The sequence below is a fragment of the Ascaphus truei genome, chromosome 1, assembly GCF_040206685.1.
Source record: "Ascaphus truei isolate aAscTru1 chromosome 1, aAscTru1.hap1, whole genome shotgun sequence".
NCBI lineage: Eukaryota > Metazoa > Chordata > Amphibia > Anura > Ascaphidae > Ascaphus > Ascaphus truei.
The window spans coordinates 90,493,024-90,513,759 of NC_134483.1; the positions used below are offsets into that span (position 1 = coordinate 90,493,024).

Here is a 20,736-nt window from a genome sequence, read left to right on the forward strand (position 1 = left end):
TAGTTCTTGGAGAATGTGGGTTATGTTCCTTTTTATATAATGTTGTGTACTTGAGCAAGTTGATAAGAAAGCATATTTACTTATGAAGACACAACCTGGGATTTTGATACTGTAGGTTTCCAAGTACAATATGTGCTACAGAGGAATGGAAGTGGTGTTGGTAATGTTGATCAGTCAGGAAACTGTTCCTTCTCTGTTAGATTTTTCTCAAGTGTTGCGTTACCTTTGTCTGCTTTTAGTAGTAAGATTGGAATTCAATTTACGTGGAGTAAAATAAGTATACTCTGTGTACAAGTGAGTATTAAAGATGGCTTTGCAGCAGCCACGGTCTGAAAATGTGGATGATCATCGGCAGTGACTTAAATAAAACATTTATTTACCCTTATTGGCAAAAAAAGGGGAAAACCCTTCCGTGTACCTACATGCCTTACAATGCATATCATGACTTATCCAGTGTAAAACACCTCTGCAAATGCTCTGATTTGGGGAATACAAATTATCATTGATGGCCGATTTGCAGGTTACTGACAGTTTTATGCTGCCGAACCAGTGGCCAGGCTGAAACGGACCTTCCTTAGAGCGATACCAGTTTAAAAATAAATAAAAATCTAGGACACCAACAGCAATATGCTCCTTTCTATAATCACTCAAGTTAATATTTATACTTTAAAAAGTGAGGTTTTAAAGACTGGATCAAGCTTTATGCATGCATTAAACATAAGTGCACCCTTCAGTTTTTTTTTGTTGTTCTTTTGGTGGAACACCATCCTTTTACCCATCAATTATTTGTTACTATTGGGGTGGGTGTATATTTTCCCCACTATTTAAAAAATAAAATAAAAAAATATATATCTATTACTGACAGTTGTGACAAAATGCAGTAAAGAGAATTATACTTGTCACTTACACAGGCCTTGAAGAAAGCAGAAATACAAGTGCTGGAGCCCTTGATGAAGCTTGAGATAACTGTGAGCGAAGATTACCTTGGCTGTGTACTGTCAGACCTTGCACAGAGAAGAGGCAACATCCAGGAACTACAGAGTCGTTTAGATAACAAAGTTGTGGTTGCATATGTTCCTCTAGCAGAAATGATGGTAAAGTTCTCGCAAAACTTTAGATAACTTTCCTGGGTTCTTACTATAAATATTTAGATTTGCTTGGTAAATTTACAAGCCCCAAAATATCTTTATGTACATTTCTTTTCAAACGCTATGGATAAGTGATTCTCAACAGGGGGTGGTGTGGATCAAAAGGTTTGTGTGTAAAAACAAACAAAAAAACGTAACTGCAAAAAAAGAGAGTATATTGTGTTCCTGATCCCGTTGGGAGACTGTGCACCTGACATCAAACTGCACCTTTTAGTGTGTGGTAAAGATGTAAATTACAGCAGGTGATTATAAAGTTGCTCCCCACTTTGTATTCACAGAGGTAATGTATTTTGGGGGGGAGTGAATTAACATTGAGGTGCAATTTGTGGCCATATTAAAGCAAGTTATCCTCACAAGCTCAGGACATACCATCTGGAATTGGTTGGACCTTTTTGTTAGCAATAATGAGTAAGCAAGAAGATGCTGTACCCAAGGTAAGTAGCCACACCACTAGTGTACTATAAATAGCACGAGACTAGTCAGTCTTAAAGAAAAACTGCTCACATGTATAACCACTAAGGTATCAATATACTCATTGCATACTGTAGTGTTTAAATATCAAGTGTGCGCAAACAAGGAATCTGTGTAGCAAATGTTCTGAAAAATCTGAGGTAAAACTTTTTTTAAACAAGTGATTTATAGTGCAACAATGTGTGTGCATATTTCACTGGAAACAGATTTGCTGCAGAGATTTCAAAATCCTAAATGAAGATAATCTCAGGTCAGCTGTGGCTGCAGCTGGTCAGTGAGGTGGCTTCGCGCACAATTCGTATGTTGAAAGAAGACAAGCAAGCGCAAGGAAGATGCCAATAGTATAAGGCCGAGCTTATAGTGGAGGAGTTGCAGCATGCGCTTGTCAAGCACATTGTCATTGGCAAAGTACCTGCAGGCGAAGACACGGCAGCACTGGAGACATTTGTCTGCTCAGGTGGATGCTGCGTGACATCAGTGTCACGTGAGCTGGTTTATCCAATGAGGGCAAACCAGCTTCGTGATGCATCTGCCTCATCCCCGCCAGCACTATGCGCAGGAATCGCTTGTGCTGTAGTTACGCGGCACGGTGGGAGCACGCACTCGCTAGCATGCGCAGTGTATAATCTATGCCTAGCATTGTAGTGTTTTTCAGTAACAAGTATATTGTGCAAGTAACATGATATAAAAGTAAACAAGCATATAAAAAAACAATCTAGAGAAGGGTCATATACAAATATGGTACAGGTTATTAAATGCTTGGAAAAAGTAGAAATGTAGCTATTTAAAATAATTGTAATAAGGAGGAAGGAGTGGCTCAGTGAGTAAAGACACTGACTGACACAGATTGCTGCAGGGGAGCCTGGTTCAATTCCCGGTGTCAGCTCCTTGTGACAAGTCACTTATCTCCCTGTGCCCCAAGCACCAAAAACATAGATTGTAAGCTCTATGGGGCAGGGACCTGTGCCTGCAAAATGTCTCTGTAAAGCGCTGCGTACAATTAGCAGCGCTATACAAGAACATGCTATTATTATTAAGCTTGTGGCCCTTTCAGATCTAATTAACGAGCCATGTTGTAGGCTATATTATAGTAGACTGGCTGTTCTGTAAAATTCATGCTTAACTAAACATCCTTGGTAAAATGTGAACAATTCTTCCATAAAGAGAAATGGGGAGGGCAGATTTGCAAGTCACTTTCATATTACAGATCTGCACTGGTGCCATTTTCATGTCAATCTTTAATCAGAAAATGAATTTTAGTGCCACTAATGTTAGGATCTGGTAAAATCTTGCTGGGATGAAGGGGAACTCAGGGGCTGGTTGCTTTTACTGTTGAACAGTTTTCATAGCAGGATTTTGCTTACCTGCATCATTTTTTGGGCACCGGAAACCTTTAAGAGTACCACCCATACAATTGTCTGAATATTTCCTTTTATTTACAGGGATATTCTACTGATCTACGCTCATTAACATCAGGCACAGCAACATTTACTCTTGAATTGTCCAACTATGAAGCCATGAACCTCCAAGATCAGAATGTTTTGCTCAAGAAGAATGGATTTGTATGAATCTGTTGGGAAATACAATGGCCTCAATGCTAAATGGGGGAATGTTGGGGTGGCGTATACATTGCGTCAAAATGTGACTAGTAAAGAAGCTTCATTAAATAATGCCTTGTTTAGTGCAGCTGCAGGTTGTAAAACAGTATGAAGTGGGGAAGAATTATCTGTACCAAATTAAGTCTATTAATGTTTTCTAAAAAAATACTGTTATATTAAAGTAATAAATTATAATAAAATGGAGGCAAAAGTGGTAAACAGCTGTCTTATTTAAGACACAAACCTGTTCAACCTCCAGATGCAATCCACCTAACTTTACCCAGAGCTTCCACAGCTGTTCCTTACCCAGTGCCACAGGAAATAGACTTAAGAACGTCAGGCTACATTTTTCTTTTCTATCGCTGTGTTTGGCAGAGGGATTCTACCTGATGTATAGAAATCAGCACAATGCCATCTCCCTCCCCCCCTTTAATTTACCAGAAGTAAACTTTTTTGTTTTCTGTAACTTAACAGTATGGATGTAGCAGTCATATGTCCAGGTCTGGGTTAAACAAATGCTCTACAAAAAGCTCTTGCTTAAATGGGCTCAGTGTGCTTAATACTCAATTACAAAATAAAGTTACATACAATATGCCAAAGTTATGTCAAAGAGTTTATCACATGATAGAATACAATTCTAAATCTATTAAAAACTACAATAAATCATGATTTTGGATTTTTTTTTTCTTCTTAAAGCTTTACAACATAATCACAAAAATATAGTCTTTATTCCTACAGTGCATGTTTTGGCCCCTGAATAGTACTTCATTTCCCTTCTTTATTCACATAAGTAATGCACCTTGATGAACGGAATGCTCAGCAGAGGTGATATTAGCCATTATACTCATGGTCACAATATCCTACATATAGCGGCTCCGCTGCTATTCCTCGCCTGTAGAGAGAAGGGAAAAAAAATAATTAATTTTCTGACAGATTGTAAAAATGTATAGCAAAATATCTAGTACAATTTTGAAATATTCTCAATATAATTTTTTTTAACAAATTAGATTTTTGAATCTTAAAGTGAATATACTTTAACCTTTGAGTGTTATCCTCAAGAAAATGGGAGAGTTGGTTTGCTTATTTGCATGTATAAAACAACCATTACACCTACACTAGAGGGTGGGGAGCCATATTGGTCCTTTATGTAGCAGAGGAGTGTAGTTAGTATACCTTTAACTTATCTGTTGATTCAATAAAAGTTATACTACTTTGCTCCTTCTCCCTCCTTTGTAACTTTACACCTACTGTTCCACAAGGAAAAAAATTAATCAAATTAATATATCTAAAGAGTGATTTATCAAAGTATAGATTGTACCACACAAACATCATTCTACATACACTTTCAAGTTATTGAAAGTGTGTGTTGAATAACATGGGTAAACAGACAGAAAAGAGATACTTTGTGCTGCCACTTAGATCCTCAAGAAAGTGAAGCAATCCTAACAAATGTTTAATCTTAATGGTATTGATAATCTAAAAATTACATTGGAAATATCATCACAATAAAAATCACTTCAAAGTGAGGTGGGTAGAGGGAGAGAAAGATGCTGGGGTCTTGTGAATGAGATCAGGTTTCATATATGGTATGTCCATAAACTCGAGATTTGATTTTGAAAGGGCGTTGCTCAGAAATAGGTGTTCAATATTTGGTGCAATTTGCTTTTACCTGACCATGCGACAGCGATGCTTGACGAGCCTGTTATAAGCGTCCCCAACTGAAGTCACGTTTTTGCTACTCCAAAGTCTCTCAGCAACAGCACTTGCCCGAGGCCTATAGGATATGAACAACTTATTGCAGAATACAGAAACTGCAATCCTCACATTTATATTGAGATGGAAAGTTCTGGCATACTTATTGCCAAAAGCAGTCTGATGTCCAGTAACTTCCCTGCTTATGGTTGGGGCATCTCCATGATTTTAGAACTCCCTTGTCACTAAGCCAAGCATGCTGGTGTAACATTTATGCATTCCCAACTTCAGCAGAATATAAACAAACACACACACACACACACACACACACACACACACACACACACACACACACACACACTTTAGATATTAACAGTGGTCAATGAAACAATGCAATTTAGAGCACTTTTAAGATTACAATATAATATTGAAGGCATATTACAGCAGAAGATTCTGAAAGTTAAACCCTGAAAGGGACAATATTTACCCCCCCCCCCCAAAAAAAATCATTCTAATTGCTTTGTAATTGACGAGTACATTGGCATCTGTAACAGCATAAATGGTATTCTGGGATTCACACCAACTTTTACAACTATGCAAGGCTAAACTTTCTCAAACGTACCATAATCTTGGAGTGAGGTTAGAGGCATCCACAAATTCCCCCCATAAACAAGCTTCACCGCCAATCACAAGTTCCTTCTGCTCTGGAGTTCCTACAGTAATACAAAAACAGATTAGTCAGACAATTCACGGTCATTGCAATTTAAGAAATAATTTCAGGATTAAGAGACATTGCCAAATGTTTTGAAAATTAGATACATTGTAAAGATGTTAGTAGCAAGGATAATAGTTAACAAGCAGCGATTAAAGTGGGGAAAAAAAAGTATGCATCTGGTATTAATTACCCTCCAACTTGTTTGTTTCTAATGAAATGTGTGAATTAATTTGTATGGTTTGAGTTAGTAAGAAGCCCTACACATTTGATTGTGTGTGCTCTCAAACAGTGAAGCCCAAAAGCAACAGTGCAAACCAATAACAGTACACTAGATTTTAAAAAAAAAAATATTAACCCCTGTACATCTTTTATCCGGCTTGAAGAGGTAATTCGTCGCCATTGTGAAAAGAAGTTTTTGAAAGTCAGAAAATATTCTTTTGTTCTTATAACAGCGATTATGACAGTGCAGCGGGAGTTGTCAATTTTGTTTGCACCACCCTAAATACAGATTTATTCATGCCCACTGCCCATCTATGCACCATTACATATTATTTAATAGGTGCAGAGATACAGACAGTAAACCCATGCTTAAATTCAGACTAGGTGTAGTCTTGATTACTAGTTTAAAAAAAATATAATGTCACCCATTTTTGATTTTGGGGAAACAATTATTTAACTTTGACCACAAATAGATCCCTGTGATTAGTTTGAGTCTGTCCTAAGTGAGACTGTCCTTTAAGCTCCTGAAGCTATTGAGCCTATTTTTATTTGGAGATAACCTTTAGATAAGGGTTATCATCATGTTTATGTGGGAAAGCTTTAATCACTGAATGGAGAAATAGTGACTAGGAACGGAAAACATGAAAACTGAGACCTTCAAAAAGAATGGTCAGCCCTTTCAAAATGTAAAATTAAACGCAAAGTCAAGTCAACATAATGGTTTAGGGCAGAGATGCGCATACTTCTTGCCATGCGCCCCCCCCTTGCCTGCTCGTGCTCGATTGCGCCCCCATACTTTCAAAGCGTCAAATGACGCTGTGGGGTCATGTGACGTCACGTGAACCGTGGTAGCTGACGTCATCTCCATGGTAACGGGCATCACCTGACGCCGCGTTGCCATGGAGACGTGTGGACAAGAAGCTGGTGAGTACATTTACAGAGGCCTCGTGCTCTTGGCGCAGGGCCTCTGTAACCCCCTCGGCTCCCCTTCCCCCCCAATAAAGTCACACCCCCCAGTTTGTGCACCGCTGGTTTAGGGAACCAAGCGTGTTGCTTTGTGGTGCTATATTTTTTGTTACCCATTATTCATGTAACTTTTCTATAGCTTTGACCGTTTACATTTATTGAAACAAATATTAACCCTTTGAGAGCCAGAGGGGCAGTGCCATAGCCCAGCAAACGTCGGAGCAGTCATGTGATGGCGCTTAACCCAGAAACGGATGAGGCCTACTTCCTTGACGCGATCCCCTGGAAAACTAGTCCTCTGCGAGCATGTCGTAGTGGCTATGTCTTAGGCACAAAAAGGCTAAACCCAAACATTGACTTATGCCTACAAGTCAAGTGCTGTATAGGTTCCATATTATTGAAACTACAGCCCGTAGGCCGCGCTTATAGTGCCGGCGACGCGACATCGCGGCAAAACAAATGTATTGCCGCAGTCGCGTTCGCTTATAGTAGAAGCGGCGCGACGGCTTGGTTGCGATCGCTGGAAGTCAAGTCACTTTTTCCAGAGACCGCAGCGTGACATCACCATCGCGTCGCCGGTACTATAAGCGCAGCCATACAAAATATCTCCCTAAAAACAAATACTGCAATCACAATAAATTACTGTACCACCCAATTCCCACTATTAACTTCTATTTTGCCATTTGGTAGTATTGTAGTCTCACTTCTACATCAGAAAGTATTATGAGCAGTAATTGAAGATAAAGCTCTGCAGCACGGTAACTATGTCATTAAAAAAAATGCCATTTTAAAATAGATCTAAGAAAATATTACTCCATGCTATTGTACAGCAACAACCAAGACAAAAAAATAAATAAAAAATACCCCCTTATAACGCTGTGCTTGGGTTCCAAAGAATCACATCGCAATATAAGCGGATCGCATTAGAAATAATGTACAATTGTATGTATTGTACAATAAAGTATTTAAGATACCAATAATCGTGTTGTAAAGTATTCAAAAATTGGGAGCCACGCTTGCATCGCGTTATAAGCGGATTCATGTTGTAATGGATCGCTTTATAACTGGGTTGAGCTGTATATTAAAAAAATATGGTGTCCTATTCCATGATGTAGGAGGCATGCAGAAATCCTATTCTAGAGCTGCAGAAAACGTAAGGCATACGGATGTAGCGGCCGTTATTCGAACACTTCACGCGTCATGTACATTGGAATCTGAATTCCAGCCTTCCCGCACTAAGATGCGAGTGCAGAAAAACTAATTTTAGTGTTCTGGCTTTTAAAAACATGAAATTGACAGTAGCACAGTACTGTACACATTACAATTCATCCATTTTATTGCAAACGAAGAAACAGAATCCATGAAATTCAAACAAAACATCCGCGATAAGTGCGGGTGCCTGGGGCGATTGGCCGCGTTCATGCTGCGTGGGGAACAGCAGAGAACTCAAAATCGGCGCCGAGATGTGTTCGAATAACGGCCGCTGCATCAGTAGTACTGCTTGCTATGGGTATTACTAGAAGGAATTAGATTGTTTTTAGCTAGACGGAGAGTTAGGAGGTAAATAACATCCATAATGGCCACTTCACCTCACCCTTCTTTCTACTTTGTATGCAATAATAAAATAATAAAAACCGGAAGACTCGAGAATGTAAACTCAGAATGAGCATATTTTATTCTTACCAGCTTGGAATAGGAAAAAAGATGCAATAGTATTATAAATGAAAAGCTTGCTCTTAAACTACCAAATATGGGAACCAGCGAGTGTTCTTGCAAGTTAAATTACTGTACAAATAGTATGTGAAGCAATCTTTTTACACCTACGAGGATACCTGCAGATCGAAACTGAGCAGAATAGAACAATCTTATAATACAATCATAGAAAGCGGTCCCTCAAACTTAGACAACCATAAATTTACAAAGGTTGTGGTGACCAAGGTAATTGTCTCTACCGAGCTGTGAATACAGAGAAAATACAGTTCATGGATTTTACAATGACGTGATGTGGGGAAATTCTGAACTTGTTATATATGGAGGACTCCTATGACACCTTGGATACAATGCAACAACCTATGGGATTTTTCTATGCATCGATCCTGCACTTGCAAAAGGGTTGTGAACTCAATCAATCACTTTGTGACATCCGCTGGAGTATAATATGACCAACAGTAGTAGGGTAACGTAGATCAATACATTTCAATGGAACCATGTACAACATATTAATTGTAGTCTCCTTGGTAGATTCTTAGGTAAAAATCAATACTTTTAAGGAGTGCCAATGATTTTATATTTTAAATAACAACAAAGGTGAAGAGACCCGCTCAGCCTCCAAAAGTAATAGTAACTCAGGGTGCACTAGATGGATATGGGAACATGAAAATAACAAGGCCCCTGTGAACATGTACTCCTTAAATTAAGGCAATACAGTAGAAATCACTTCAATGTATACCCCAAAATTAAACCACTTGATGAAAGAACGTCCCTAACAAAGTAAAGAAATATGGTGGGGTTAAAAATCAATTTCTTCAGTCCATAGACAATTTAAAATAAATGGGACACTTGTACAACAAATCTATACCCTAGATATAACCCTATAAAATCACACGTGTGGTAACTGGCGAGATAAGGTACCGTGGGTACGCAGACGTCGTGACGTCACTGTAGTCAGCGTCTGAGTCCGTACCAGGACGCAACATTTGGGAGCCAAGTATAACATTGCCTTTACTACAACAGTATATTCTAACAAGCTGCTGCTAGTTACAAACAGCAGTTACGGCTTCAGCTACCCCATTATACAGACACCGACAGCCAAGTACAGAAAAACTGCCAAATCTTTGTATTAGAAACCAGAATCATTCATACCCTTCAAGCCATTATGTTTAGCATCTGCTCATAAATGTGATTCCTAGCTTACCCAATATCTCATGACATTATCATGACACCAGCCAGTAGACTTGACCAGAGGCAAGTGGGACTCCTTCAGAGATCTTTGTTTTAAGAGTGTTGGACTCTGTAAGTTGGACTCTAGAGTGTTGTAAGACTAGTGTGCTTTGGAGTTGTGCCATGTATGTTTGTTTTGAAGATGACCTGTGTTGGTACTGATTGCCAAAACAAAATGGGTTTGTCAAAATGCATTTTTTTTTAATTACCCTCTTGTTGGAAGCTACTGTCATAACCTAACTTATGATGGTACAGTCCTTCCCAACCAGAATGGCTTTCTTCCAATGCCTGGGTACTCCACAATTTCTTGAAAAACCCTGAGGTTCGGAAGCTTGTAACATCAAATATTTGTTGCTCCCATAAAATGGATCATACTACATAACCCTTCCTACTTGGTCCATGTGGTAAAACAAAAACAAGGTTACACACCCTTCTTTGAAATATTTCAAGATTAAAGTGCTCAGTTCTGAGTACATAGCAGTGCAACATATTAATGTTAATAAGGGTTCCCCCGAACGTTACTGTCTTAAATGCGAAAAATTCCCATTACAGAAAAGGCAACATGCAGAGTTCTGATGCATGGCAGCATATGTCCAGATGCAACTGTGAAATAATAAAAGCACATATAACACACCAGTAAAGTTTGATGGCTCAACTCTGTAGATTTGGATCCAGTCCTGACCATATGAGATGCGGTTTAGGTACCAGGGAGAAGAAAGGAGGGCTTGAAACCCAGCAGCTGTTACAGCTGCCATTTCCTCTTGATAATGGCTCTCCTTCCATACTTCAATAACGGTGTCTAGTTTCAACTGAGGAATTTAAACATATAAAAATATGTAATGTAATTTATACATTAATCAAGGTGTATCATGCAAGCTCAATAACTGCAAAAAGAAAGAGCAACTAGTTATTGTAGCAGCTTGAGAAGAATTGAAATCTTAAGGATATGTTTTCATCAAATCAGCACTGCCCTTACAACTTGAAGGCACAAGTGACGGATTGCATTGGAACTTTCCTTAGAAACCCTAGGATTGATGTCACAATATGCCTCAGGTTTTTTTCATTGGTAAATATACTGCTGGTTAAGAAAACATGGTCACATGACCATTTTTTAATTGTCCTCGAACCATCCAAGGCATAGAGAAGTGACTTCCACCAGAGAAAATACTGGACAAGTATAGAAAGTGATTTAATCTGATAGTTGTAATGCACATCAAATCCATGTACTATATATGTACATAAAAGCATACAAAATTAGCCATGGTTTATAAAGTGCAATCTTTTAAACCAACAACTAGTTCACACATAAGGAATTAGGGGAAAAAAACAGGTTATTTGCAGGAAACTGCAACATGGTGACAGGGTGCATCCACCATTACTTTATGTACCAAACATGAGTGCACATCAGGCTGTGTGTCCCACCATGTTTTTTTAGAATAGGAAGCTTGAGCCGGCTCTCATGGGCAAAATAGAATATTTATTAAAAGGTAAATTATGCCTCTACTATTAAAAAAACAAAAACAAAGTACCTTCCCCTGTACAAAAAGGGACATTGTATAGATAAGTGTACATATATTATGATATTACCGTTATTTTGGGGTGAGTGGGTAATATAGCTACACTTTTTTTTTTTAATATTGCCAAAAGTTCCATACTGGGGACCAAAAGGACAATTTTTGTTTTAAATCAATATTCACCACTTTGTCCACGCTGCTGGCTCAAGCTTATTTGTTGGGAGCTTACAGTAGAGTTGTCTTGTCTGCAGCTACTGACAACATCTACCACTAACAGCCATCTCTGCTACCCCCATTTCAGTGTTTAGTTCTGAGACTAGATTAAGATAAATCCTATGCATGGAAAGCAAAGTAATTTTTAAAGAATATATGGAAACAGGTTTGCATTATGTTCCAATTCATCCTGTAAACAGGAGAGATCTCAGAGACTCTTGCCTAGCAGTCCTCATAGGACTTCCCATATCCAAACTACGATTGGTACTCTAAAAATATCAGAAATAACTTTGAATAATAAATAATGAAGGAAGAGCAAGTACAGACATTTAAACAAAAGTGACGATCCGCTGCCCCAAAAGGCTTACAATATAACCCGGAGAGGTAAAGTTGGACATATTGAATATTTATACAAACACGAAGCGGCTTATTCAACAGGCCTTAACGAGGTTGAACGCACTGTGATCTGTCACTTTAGGGCAAATTGTGTCTAAGTGTTCAACTTTAACAAGTGAGTTAGGTGACAGTTTGGTATTCAAGGCAGCAATTCCCTTCTACCGACCATTTAAAAACAAAAAAAACATTTAATTGAAGTCTATTTGTTGCCCTTTTTAAATTTTACAGGTGTCTTTTGATCACGTGTATTTTGGTTATGCAATTTGTTGAAAATGTTCCATCCCCGAAAATTAAGATAGCCAGGGCAATTCCCAAACCGTTTTTTTTTATCAAATATGAAAAAACATGAAATAGACGACCACAATTTCTACCTGCTTTTTGAGGGACGTTGTAAAGCTCTTTCCCATGCAACTGTAAACATCCCCTCTCCCCCCCCAAAAAAATACAGACATCTGACTGCCAATTAGTGGATCTAAGAGGAAGCATCGATATGTTATCAGAGCCAAAGGGCATATCCGCACCCAATCCACAGCCTCTATATACTATCGACCCAATACAGCTCATTACAACAGCTTTGATGTTAGGGATGGTAGATGAATTCTAGTCACTGGACTATGGTTCAATTTATTACATCAGCTCTGGGTACAAATATCCACTCCAATATTTTATGCGGAACCACTAGGGATCAACTGATATCCTGTTTTCACAGTTTGTTTATAGTTCACAGACATTGTACCAATTTGTAAATATTTTTAAATTGTTATGAATTAAACTATCTTAATCTACACTCATTCTACATTAGACACTTAAGAGTGCATTCTACAGGGGTCTCTAATAGTTCTAAGCAGGGTCCAAATATATTCCTATAATGTTATTATCTTGCCATTTAAAAAAATAAAAATGCTAGTGTTAAAAATCATGATTTGATCAACATCTGAGGTAATCGGGTGGGTTCAATTTAAATCTGCCAGAGACGTAATATTTCAAGCACTAATATTTCCTGAATGAAGCATCATATTTAGAAAATAAACCGTTTTGGATAGGGCAAGAATAAAAATGGATTCACCAAGCAAGAATCTTTTTTAATGGTGTATTCTAGGTCCTGGCCCTCTGGTGGTAATCCCTGTAACGCGTTCAGGCTGCATTAATTTGCAATCTGGCTTTTTCTATTACTACTAGGAGATCATTGCTGAAGATTGATTTGGCACATACTGCTACATCTCATCAGTAAATATTCCATTACAGTCTAGGGCCCGACCCCTCCCCCCCTTCTGTTTGGCTCTGTCTGGTCAAAAGCATATACCCCGTATCTGTTCTCAATAAAGGATGACACTATATTCTAGCCTTCAATGCAAGCTACATCCCGATTAAGAAAACATGTACTTTTGATTTTGTTTCCCTTCATGCAATAATGGTCCATAAAAAAAAAAAATTAAGACAAAAAACAAAAAACCATAGAAAAGGGCTAGAGATCAATAAAATAATTACGATAAATCATACAAGGTAATGGACAGTGTTTTCCTCCTTGTGCTGCCACTTTGTTTCTATCTGCTGTCCAAATGTCATTTACCATTATGATATCTATGCATAAGAGGGAATAATTGAGAAACACTCTTCCTTCTATTACCAATTTTATGTTCGAATAGCACTAGTCAGCCCCCCCCCCTTAATACTAGAAGCATCTATCACCCTGTCATTTTAGTGAAAGATTTAAGTTACATTAAATTCTATTGATCTCTATAATACCCTCAGCCTCCTGTATTCTAAATCATATCACCAAAATGACATTATAATTCCCTGTTAAAACAAAAATATAACCACACATTTGTTTTAAAGGTTTAAAAAATAAAAAATAATGTTTTGGGGAATTTGGCCTCAAAAAAACATTTCTGCAGTTTTCTTGAATAAGTCAACAACCTATACAAGGAGGTCCAAGTTTTCTATTTTTGCCAATATTTTTTGTAAGGAAAAACAAAACAAAAAGGAAGACATCTTAAAGGAAAGTTTACCAACTAAAATAATGTGTTTCTCCTTTTGAGAAAGTCTGGCTTCAACACGAGACCTAATGTGTACAGTAATGTAAAACACTTTTCCAAACAGCAACCTCCCTTATTCCTGTCACGTTATCTAGGAGACACTTATCAAAACCACTTAATCTTCAGTACATTTTTGTATCTTTAAGCGGTAAATTCATGAAAGTACAACACACTATGGCACCATGAGACCATTAATACAGTATGAATGTCCATTTTTGTATGATCACCGATATGCACTTTCATTAACCTGCTACTTTGACTACATCACTGTGCTAGAATTGAGCCTCTATACTGGTTTGTCTCACACTGATATAACTACGTAAAGTCCTTACTTCCCTAGTCAGATGTTTATTTTTTTTTTTTAAATTTACTGTACCTATATTTATACACATACACCCATATATCAAAGTCATCTGTACTCTATATTGGTGTAGAACATCTAGCAAGTTTAATTTTGCTGGCATTCACAAAATTGTTTTGTACCAAAAAAAAAAAAAAAGTTAGAGAATAGTAACTCCCCCAATGAGGGACTACTTAAAGACAAACAAATAGCAGCACCCCCATAATCACGTTCATTAAATGATGCTGCAGCTGCTGTACCTCACAACTGCTCAAATCCTATGGTGCTGGCAAAGACTCCTTGGGTAGTCAGGCCTAGGCAATATACCCATACATAGTAATACTGCAAGCTGCAGTGCTGTGAAGTCTCTTCTTCCCCACCCCTCCCCGCTTCTGAATACCGCACCCAACCCTTCCATCACAAACCTTCCCCTGGAGCACTCAAACCCATTATAAAAATGAATTAACACAGATTTGACAATTCTTAAGAAAATGTTTAAACACATTTTTACTAATTGTAAAAAAAAAAAAAAAAAAAAAAAAAAAAAATTCTGTTCCATATATAACATTTTATCAAATTAAATGCTTTTAAAAAGGGAATATCTAAGGCTGAGTCCCCGGTGGTCGCTGCTCCGCGCGCTACCGGCGTGCGCGCCACACACCAGAGCACAGCCCTCTATGGGGCAGGCCCCAGTCACCATGTGTGCGTGGGTGCACAGAGCGCGGTGACGCGATCGCTGGAAGGGAAGACAAGGAATTTGTCTTTCCTTGTAGCGATGCTGTCACATGGTTGACTAGCAACGTATGATTGTTGAGATAGTGTCGATAGTCATGGCTGCACTCTCCCGCACATCCCATCGCTACGCCGCAGATAGCGACTTTCACCTGTACACGCACCGCCAAGTGCTCTGATACGCGAGCAGCCATGATCACTGGGGACTCGGCCTAAAGCTGCGCTTATAGTGCTTGCGACAGCGACAGCAAAACAAATGCATTGCCGCCGTTGCGTGCGCTTATAGTAAGCGTGGCGCGTCAGAGCGATGGATTGGTCGCGATCGCTGGAAGTCATCTCTATTTGATTTTCCAGCGACCGTAGCCTGACTGTCGCGTCGCCGGCACTATAAGCGTAGCCTAAGGGTGAGGGATGAGATGAGAGGTGGATGGATGAGGGTTAAGGGAACTGTGTAGGCGAGAAAAGTTGAAGTGCTGACAAAAGGTTTGAAATGAAGGGACCTTTGTTCTAATAAATCTGAAGAATATATATATGTCTTGAGAGCACTTTTAGATTCATTAAAACATTCGGATTTTTTAAATCAAATATTTATTGCGATATAGATTGTTACCGTGATAAATGTATTGATGGTTATCGTGGTAGTTTTTTTGTTGTAGCCCAACCCTACTGAGGCAAGGGGTATACTGGATATCTTCAGTACCAGGTCAGTTACATGGGTTCCAAAGCGCACTGATATAAGAGTGGCTGCCAACTTCTAACATTAGAAAATGTAACAATGGGAGTATTGCAAGACAAGACTAGGCTACATTCTAGGGTAGTGTTTTGGTTTCTTTCCTAATTACATGACAGGATATAAATAGTCATAAAAATATATGCAAGTCTTTTAAAACCCTACTTAAGAACTTGTTATTTTGTCTCTTAGTTTCAGATATTCACCTGTTGCTTTGCCAAGCATCTCCTCCCTCTAATATCATTAAATGCAAATAAACACTGGAAAAAAATATACTATAATTAGAAAAGCAGACTCAAAATTATCAAGGAAGACAGTGAGAAATTAGCCGATTCCCCTTCAAAACCTGCTTGCATTTTTGGTGTAAAGTTGGTTTTAAAATAATTTGAAACGGAATAAAAAATGGTGAATTATCCATGGGACAAAGTAGGTACAGCTTGTATTTTAAGCACAAGTGAAACATGCGCTTCATTTCACCAGGCACCATTTATAAACCTGCTAACTATCCAACTGATCATTAGAAGCCGTTTTGATCAGAATGGTTTTCATTTTTTACATTTGTAATCTGAATGTATAAAGTTAGATTTAAATGCGAATTCTGTATAGCATAAGAGAAGCAAACGTTTGACGTTCCAGAATCAGGGGCTTTCCAGTTCAGTAAAACAAGTGAAGAACAGAGAGAGGGCCGTAAGAGATAGAAGCACAGTGACCTCTCTTTAGACATTTTAAAGACTTGCATATCTTCATAGCTATCCAAATGCAAACAGTAAACAAAACAATATTACACCATGTCTGACGTGGTGTTTAATATGATTTCCAAAAATTTTGTTACATGGCCTAATATTTCCAAATCTACTATATTGTTTTCTAGGACAGGGGTGCGCAAACGTTTCCCCCTGTCCCCCCCCCTGCTTACCTTGTCTCCGGCGTTCTGACATCACAGCAATGCTGGAGACAAGGTAAGAGAACTTTGAGGTCTCGCGCGCGATCCCCGCCATTTAATTTAAAATGCTTTGGTGAAGAGCGCGAGGTCTCTAAGCACCGCACCCCCCCAGCAAATCTCGCTCTCCAGTTTGCGCACCCCCGATCTAGGAGCAATGTGTAAATGAATCATAAGCTCATCAATTACAGTACAAGGTTGACGTATTACATTCCAAAAATGTGTCCAACAACCAAAAAGGTTCAATGACCTAAACATGAGCTAATCATTTCACATTTAAAGTTCATTAAACAAAAATCAGCTGTATGTTCTTATATGTATAATTTATATTAAAAGCAAGTTAACGAACCATCAAAACTTAGCGGCTCAACTTTGTAGTATCGCTGCCAATCCTGGTTATAACTAATGATATCTAGGTACCATGGAGCGGAGAGGATTGCTTGGTACCCTGCAGCTGTGACATTGTATAGTTCTTCATTACATTTTTGCCCCTTCCACACTTCCACTACTGTGTCTGGATTAATCTGGAAAGATTGCAACAGATATGCGTTTAAAATAGGACACACACACACACACACACACACACACACACACACACACACACACACACACACACACACACACACACACACACACACACACACACACACACACACACACACACACACACACACACACACACACACACACACACACACACACACACACACACACACACACACCTTAAAATGATATTAAAAGCCAGTTAAGTAACACTATAACACCTGTCAGACTTCTTTTCATGCACCAAAGGAGATTGTGTTCATAACTTGTGAAAAAAGGCAACGATTGTGGACCGTGGACTAAGGGAAATAATGCATCAACCAATATGATCTCAATGGTAATGTCACTGCCTTTAAAGCAGGTGAACCTGCTTTGAATCCCTGTATCAGGTCTCCCTGTGACTTTGGGCAAGTAACATTCTCACTGGGCCTCAGGTGCCAAACTTAGAGATTGTAAGATCTACAGGGCAGTTTCATTGTGCCTGCCAAATTATATGCACAGAGCGGCGTATACAGCAGTACAGTATAAAAAACATTTTAACCCAGGAGGTGGGCAACTCCAGTCCTCAAGGGCCACAAACAGGTCAGCTTCAGGATACCCCTGCTTCAGCACAGACATTGACTGAGCCACCTGTGCTGAAGCAGGAATATTCTTAAAAACCGATGGCCTTTGAAGACTGCAGTTGCCCACCCCTGTTCTAACCAGCCAGTCATTCTTATATTGAGTACCAATGATAGGAGAAGCATAAGTTGGAATAGAATGCAATACACCAATACCAATTTCACAAGACAAATGGTTAACGAAAATAGGTCAAAAGGAAGCGAGGATGGTTGTTAGACAACGGATTGAGCAATTACTGGTGAAAAAGTACAGCAATTTCCTTTTTAGGATTATACAAATGAGTGACACATTGGTTTTGTCACCTTTGGGAGCAACACAAAGAAACCAGGCACTAGTTTTGACCGTGAACAGGCGCTGTAATAACATATATACAGGCTGTAAATTGCAGTGGACTATGCTGTTTTAAAGTGGATCTGCCTACATTAAGGCCTGCAAACAGCACAAAATGTAATATGCTAAATCTTGGGGAAATGACAATCTTTCAAAATACAATTGTTTTCCCCTATGTTTATAAAAACAGATGGCTTGCTGCTTTAAAGGAACTGGAATAGTAGAGTATGACAGAGGCATACTAAAGTGAAAATTAATAGTTTGCTAGTGAACACTATAGTAAACGTCAAACTGTAAAATAAGCACATACCTTGGCGCCATTATCAAATACCTCCTGCCAGACCATGTAGCCCTTCTTGAAAGTTGAAATAATAGTCAAGATTCTAGAAGTACAAAGCTCCAAATTAGAACTAAACAAGACAAGGTTTATTCTAAACACAAATCAAAGTTTTCCAGCAAAGTTATAAGCAGTGGTTGACAAATCACCAAAAAATCTACTCGCCACACACAAAAATCTACTCGCCACCTAGTACCAAACGTGTGCTGCTTGGGCCAATATTTACTCGCCCGGGGGTTAAATCCACTCGCCCGGGGTGAGCAAATGTATAGGTTTGTCGAACACTGGTTATAAGCATATGTAAATGTAGGTTGAACCTTAAATAAATCAAACGAAACCAATTTGAACCACTATTCCCCCCCCAAAAAGGAAGTAAAAGGTACAGTAGTATCCTGCAGCAGCAATGGGAGTGGTATTAGAGCATGTATGGGCAACAGATGACCTTTGAAACAGACAATAATAAGCCTTTTACAATAATGGTCAGTTAGATTGTTCATGCGAAAACCTGAAGCCCCTCACGCTTGTGCAATGTCAGTGTGTTGAGGACACACACACACACACACACACAGGTAAATGTCTCTCTGGGACTAAAGCGCTTATGATCCCGTTTATAGAATCACTTATTTTTTGTGCAGCTGTTCTCATACAAAGCAGTAACACGTATCACATGGGCTGTGGGACAATACCAACAATCCTGTATGCGTGCAACAGAGCTACCTTTAACAGGGAGGAACTAGGCACAATTGTCAGCCGGGGGTAAAGTGGAGGTTAAATGGGCAGAGACTGGAGGAAACATCCGATTAACATGCATGTTTTGAATGGGACCCTTTGGAGAAAAGGCTACACTACTGCACACCGTGTTTTAACTTCATATTTCACTTACTGTTGAATGTAGTAAGATTCAAGCTTGCAGTAATCTGTACCAAAGCCTTGTTGCTTCATAAACTTCGTTACTTCAGGATTAGATTTCCTTTTGGAATAAAAAATAATTTGTCAAAGGGGCAAAAGCTCAAACTACTGAAGCCTTTTTTCCACCCTAAGGATTTGTGTTTGCAGGAGATTGAATTGCTAATGCAACAGATTCACTCAAATCATGAAAATACCTTCTTGGATTGCCTCTAAGGAGAGGTGTAAGAGGAAATAGATCTGTGAGGTTTTGAAAGCTCCATACACTACAATGTCATCTGCAAAGAGCTCGTTGATCCACAACCTGAACCAAAGACAAGTTAATGCCATACGATGCAGTGACAACTTAAAAACCCTAATTCTTGAGTAACTGGGTTCACCAGGTAATCACTACAGTAACATTTGAACCCCTCTTCATTACTCAATATTGAAACCCTTCAAAACACAAAATTTGAAAACAGAAAAATGTTCTAACAGGAAATAGGATTAAAGTGAAATAAAACTAAAACATTTTTCAAAAAGTACAACGTTGTTTATGGGTCATTACTACCCCTTTAACATACCAACAAGAAAAGTCCACTTCATCTCCTCCTAAATGGATGTATGCATCAGGAAACACACTGCTGATTTCGTCAAAAAATTTGAACATGAAGGCATAAGTGTCGTTTAATATGGGGTTTACAGGTCCATATGTACCAGTATATTGACCTTCCTTGTAACACGGTGTCAGGAGTCCTTTTTGTCCTGAAAAAAGACCCCCAAAATTAAAATACAAAAACATTACACAGGTTAACACTTCATAAGTTTGCTCAAATAAAACAAGCCCATTAAATTGGAAAAATTGGAAAATAGTCACAGGAACATCGGCACTATTTGCCTTGCTGTATAAATCAATGTAGGAGGCACTATTAGGGAAGAACATCTCTAAAAAGTTCCAAGTTGCTGGCATCAGTCAGGGTAAGCTTCAAAGATCGCTTCACACACAGTGACTGATGGTGTCCTGAACGCAAATGTAAAAGACATACATGTGGTAATATGATTGCCATTGGTTCTTTCTGATGTCCATTGCTGTACTTGTGGTACTAAAGCACACAATACTTAAAAATTAATTGAATGGTTAAAAAAATAAAAATAATAATTGGGATCATGAGAAAGGTTGATCATTTACAATAAAAGACTTTCCAGCACTTACCTTTACCCCATGAATCCGTATGTCCAGGTGTATCAAACTCTGGTACGACTCTAATTCCTCGCAATCTAGCATACTCAATCACCAAACGAACATCAATAGGAGTGTAAATGTGAGTAAACGGATTAAATGCCCCCTAAAAAAAGAAGGGCACAGTAAT

General features: G+C 38.7%; 2 protein-coding genes across 3 annotated transcripts in view; one reads left to right on the forward strand and one right to left on the reverse strand.

Moving 5' to 3' along the window:
- The window catches only part of GFM2 (GTP dependent ribosome recycling factor mitochondrial 2), a 31,192-nt gene extending 27,306 nt beyond the window's left edge, over nt 1–3,886 (forward strand). The window contains exons 20-21 of the mRNA XM_075591624.1: nt 912–1,094; nt 3,062–3,886. Coding sequence (XP_075447739.1) covers nt 912–1,094; nt 3,062–3,187 — 309 coding nt within the window. The 3' untranslated portion in view covers nt 3,188–3,886. The remainder of the gene's footprint in view (nt 1–911; nt 1,095–3,061) is intronic.
- HEXB (hexosaminidase subunit beta) overlaps nt 3,818–20,736 on the reverse strand; it is a 40,430-nt gene continuing 23,511 nt past the window's right edge. The window contains exons 7-14 of one of the 2 annotated variants that reach the window (XM_075591647.1): nt 20,580–20,712; nt 19,951–20,131; nt 19,365–19,451; nt 18,455–18,527; nt 10,384–10,558; nt 5,532–5,622; nt 4,887–4,991; nt 3,818–4,109 (exon numbers count right to left, since the gene is read on the reverse strand). In XM_075591647.1, coding sequence (XP_075447762.1) covers nt 4,049–4,109; nt 4,887–4,991; nt 5,532–5,622; nt 10,384–10,558; nt 18,455–18,527; nt 19,365–19,451; nt 19,951–20,131; nt 20,580–20,712 — 906 coding nt within the window. In that variant the 3' untranslated portion in view covers nt 3,818–4,048. Of the gene's footprint in view, nt 4,110–4,886; nt 4,992–5,531; nt 5,623–10,383; nt 10,559–16,999; nt 17,175–18,454; nt 18,528–19,364; nt 19,452–19,950; nt 20,132–20,579; nt 20,713–20,736 lie in introns of both variants that reach the window. The other variant, XM_075591638.1, reaches the window with a different exon arrangement.